Source organism: Plasmodium gallinaceum (assembly GCF_900005855.1).
Source record: "Plasmodium gallinaceum strain 8A genome assembly, contig: PGAL8A_v1_130, whole genome shotgun sequence".
Lineage (NCBI taxonomy): Eukaryota > Apicomplexa > Aconoidasida > Haemosporida > Plasmodiidae > Plasmodium > Plasmodium gallinaceum.
In genome coordinates this window covers 774,326-778,091 of record NW_021628289.1, presented here as the reverse complement: position 1 = coordinate 778,091, position 3,766 = coordinate 774,326, and the positions used below count along the sequence as shown (strand labels likewise).

At 16.3% G+C, this 3,766-nt stretch overlaps 1 protein-coding gene across 1 annotated transcript in view; it reads left to right on the top strand.

The window, feature by feature from the left end:
• Positions 1-1,416: 1,416 nt before the first annotated feature.
• The window catches only part of LRR12 (leucine-rich repeat protein, putative), a gene marked incomplete at both ends in the record, with an annotated part of 3,423 nt that continues 1,073 nt past the window's right edge, over positions 1,417-3,766 (top strand). Inside the window, 2 exons of the mRNA XM_028673479.1 lie at positions 1,417-1,707; positions 1,909-3,553. Of these exons, the coding sequence (XP_028529927.1) occupies positions 1,417-1,707; positions 1,909-3,553 (1,936 nt within the window). The remainder of the gene's footprint in view (positions 1,708-1,908; positions 3,554-3,766) is intronic.

The window sequence follows — 3,766 nt, the reverse complement described above, 5'->3', positions numbered from 1 at the left end:
TTTTTTTTTTTTTTTTTTTTTTTTTTTTTTTTTTTTTTTTTTTTTTTTTAATTATATTTTTTAAATTTTAATGATAAAATACCAATCTAATAAATTATATTATTTTTTATTTTAATATTTTGTAAAATTCTTTTACATTTTAAAAAAAAAATATATATAATTTATTTATTTTAGTACTATTTAACATATTTTTAATAACTTTTTTACTTTTTTTAAAAAACAACTATATTTTTTTGCTATACTTGAAAAATTTTGTTTTTTAATTTTTTTGTTTAAGAGAATATATTTGTAACAAATTCGGTTTACTGCATAAAAAGTTAAACATAACCAGAAATTATTTTTAATTAATTTAATCATTTCTTTTTTTTTTTTTTTTTATTGGAATGAAAAATTTCATTAGTTTTTAAGTATAATCCTTATTCTATTTAATTTATCTAAAAAAATAAAAAATTATAAAAAATTAAAATATAATTTGTTTGTATTTAAAGGTAATTAATCTTTCTCAAAATATATCAAAGACATTAGTTTTTTATAATAAAATTATACATTCATATTACTCATTTAAAGTATTAACAAAAACTATATTGTTATAAAATGAAAAATAAAGTAATAAAAGAAAAAACTCCTTAAAAAGCACACAATAAAAACATTTTTAGTATTCTTTTCTGTATGTAAATATGATCTTAAGCTTATATTAACTTTTAAATATTCTGCATATTTTCTTATTAGTTTATATTATTTTTTTTTGATTATAAAAGCTTTTTATATTTATAGTTTTTGTAAAACTTTACACACAAAATAAAAATAATGCTAGTTCTTCTTAAATGTTAGAATTTTTCATAAGTTTTTATTTAAAAACTAATATATTATATATAATGAAGTTTTTTTTTTTTTTTTTTTTTTTTTTTTATTTGTAACAAATTTACAAAAAGTATTCTAATATGTTTTATTTTTTGATAGATTTATTCCTATTTCTAGTTTATCTTTTATTTTTTCAATTTTCTTTTTTTTTTTTTCTATTATTTTAAAGAATTTTTTATTCTTAGTTTTTTCTTAAGTAATTTTAATTGTAAGTTATTAATAATGAATATGAAACTTATTCTAAAATATTTTATGAAGAATTAATTTAAAATTAATAAAAAATGAAATTAAATATGTCAATAGCTATTCATTTATTATAAAAAAAAAATAATATATATTTTTTCTTTTTTCCTTAAATAAAAGGCATTTTCTCTTAAATATTTTTGTAGCTTCTATTATTTGTTTTTTGTTTAATTTCTTATTATTTCTTAATTATTATCTTGTTTTGATAATTCTATATTATTTCAATAAAAAAAAAAAAAAAAAAAAAAAAAGAGTATGTAAGTTAATAAATGATTATTCATAATTTTTAATAATTTTTTAAAAAAGGAAATAATGAACATGAATTATATTAAAAGGGAACAAAAACTTAAATTAAATAAAAATATAATTTATTCTTCTAATCCTATAATAAATGAAGATGATATAGCTGATTTTGTTTCTACTTTGAATGTTCATAAGCAAACAGAATATGAAAATGACAAAACAAAAAATTTAAATTTAGTGAAAGAAATACAGTTAAGTAGTCTAAATATTAACGACTGGGGGATATCTATACTTATTCCGTGTATATTAAGAACTAGAAATTTAGTTATATTAAACTTATCTAATAATAATTTAACTAATGTTAGATAAATATATCTATTCATTTAATACATTAAAAAATACCAAAAAAAAAAAAAAAAAAAAAGAAAAATATTTTTCTAGTTAATATGAGAACTATGTATATATATTTTTAGTAGTACCTTTTAATAAATTGTATATCTTTTTCAGTATATTAAATGTACATATATATTACAATTTTTTTTTTTTTTTTTTTTTTTAAAGGATAGTGCAAAAATTTTATCTAAATGCATAAAATATCTCCCTTTCTTAAAATCAATAAATTTATCAAATAATTTAATAAGAGATGAAGGTTCTATTGAAATTATAGAAGAATTTTTTTCACAAAATTTAAATGATGAAGAAAATTTAAGTATAGAAAATAATGTATCTGTAGATAGCGTTTTTTATAATAAGTTGATTATGGATAATAGCAAAAAAGATATAGAATATATTGATAATAACTTATATGAAATAGATTTTTCAGATAATTTTTTAGGTACGAAATTTATATTGAAATTAGGTGCATCCATTGAAAATAATAATAAAAAATGTAAACTAATTCTGAAAAATATAGGAATTAATGATATTGGTATTTCTAATTTATTTAAAAAAAGTAAAAATATTGAAATATTAGATATATCTGAAAATAGCGTTACTGCAGAATTATTTTCTCAATATATTGAAACATTTTTTGATACTCAATTAAATTTAAAAGAACTGTATTTGTCTGATATATGCTGTAACCGTGATAATTTAAATAAAATAGAAGATGGAAATAAAATATTTTTAGAATTAATTAAACATTTACATAAAGCAAAAAATTTATCTATATTGTGTTTTTCAAATAATAAAATAAATGATGAAAGCTTTAAATATTTTTGCTTTTTTCTTAAAAATAATGAAAATAATATTAAAGAGATAGATTTATCTAATAATTGTATAACTAATCTTGATTATTTACATGAATGCTTAAAAAATAATAAAACATTGAAGGTAATAAATTTGTCTTATAACTCCATAACTGATGTTAATATGAAATTGTTTTGTTATGGTACTCTTTCAACTAATTTAAATATTTGCGAACTATCCTTATCGTACAACAAGTTATCAAACGAGTCATGTAATTACATATCTTATGCATTATCAGCTCAATCTAAAATAATAAAAAATTCAATCAATACAAAAAATTTTAAGAAGAAAAAATGCTCTTCTTTATATGAAAATGAAGAATTTTATCAAATAAATTCACAAAATTGTGAATCCAATTCATATATAAATAACTTCAAAGATATATGTTCATATACAAAAAATTCAGAAGGCAATCACAAATTAGAATCCAAAGGAGTTCACACAAAGGAACATATAAATAAAATAAAAGAGTTAAAAAATTTAATAATAAACAGACATAAAGAAGAAAATAATTTTTTTTCATGTATAGGAATATTTAACTTTAATAAGGCAAGCGATATATCAAAAAATTTATATTTGCAAGAAAAAAGGAGAAATTTAATTTATAATAAAAATGATCAATTTTATAATTGTTATAATTTCTTTTCATATAATTGTTTTAAAGGATTAAAATTTCTTAATTTATCTGGTTGTCTAATAGATAATGAAGGAATATCTTTTCTAATAAATTCATTAAAAACTTCTTTTTGTCCACTAGAATTTTTAGATATATCTTGTTGTGAGAACTTAAATGAAAATATTTATCAAACAATTACAACCTTAATGTCTAATAAAAAATCTAAATTCTTAAAAAATGAAAGTTTTATTTTTAAAAATTTGCCATTAACAGTTCGTGGAATACCACCAACCCTAATTCCTCTAAATGACTCAGAAGATAATACCGACAAAGATAGTATAGGTATAAAAAAAAAAAATAAATTAATAAATATTTAAAATAATATATGTTAAAGTAACAAAAAATGGGAAAACAAAAAAAAAAAAAAAAAAAAAAAGATCAAATTAATTTATTTTATATAAATATATTTTTTAAAACTAAATTTAATTATAAAAATATGTTTGGTGTTATTAAAATATTAGAAGTTTCATTTTTTTTTTTTTTTTTTTTTTTTTT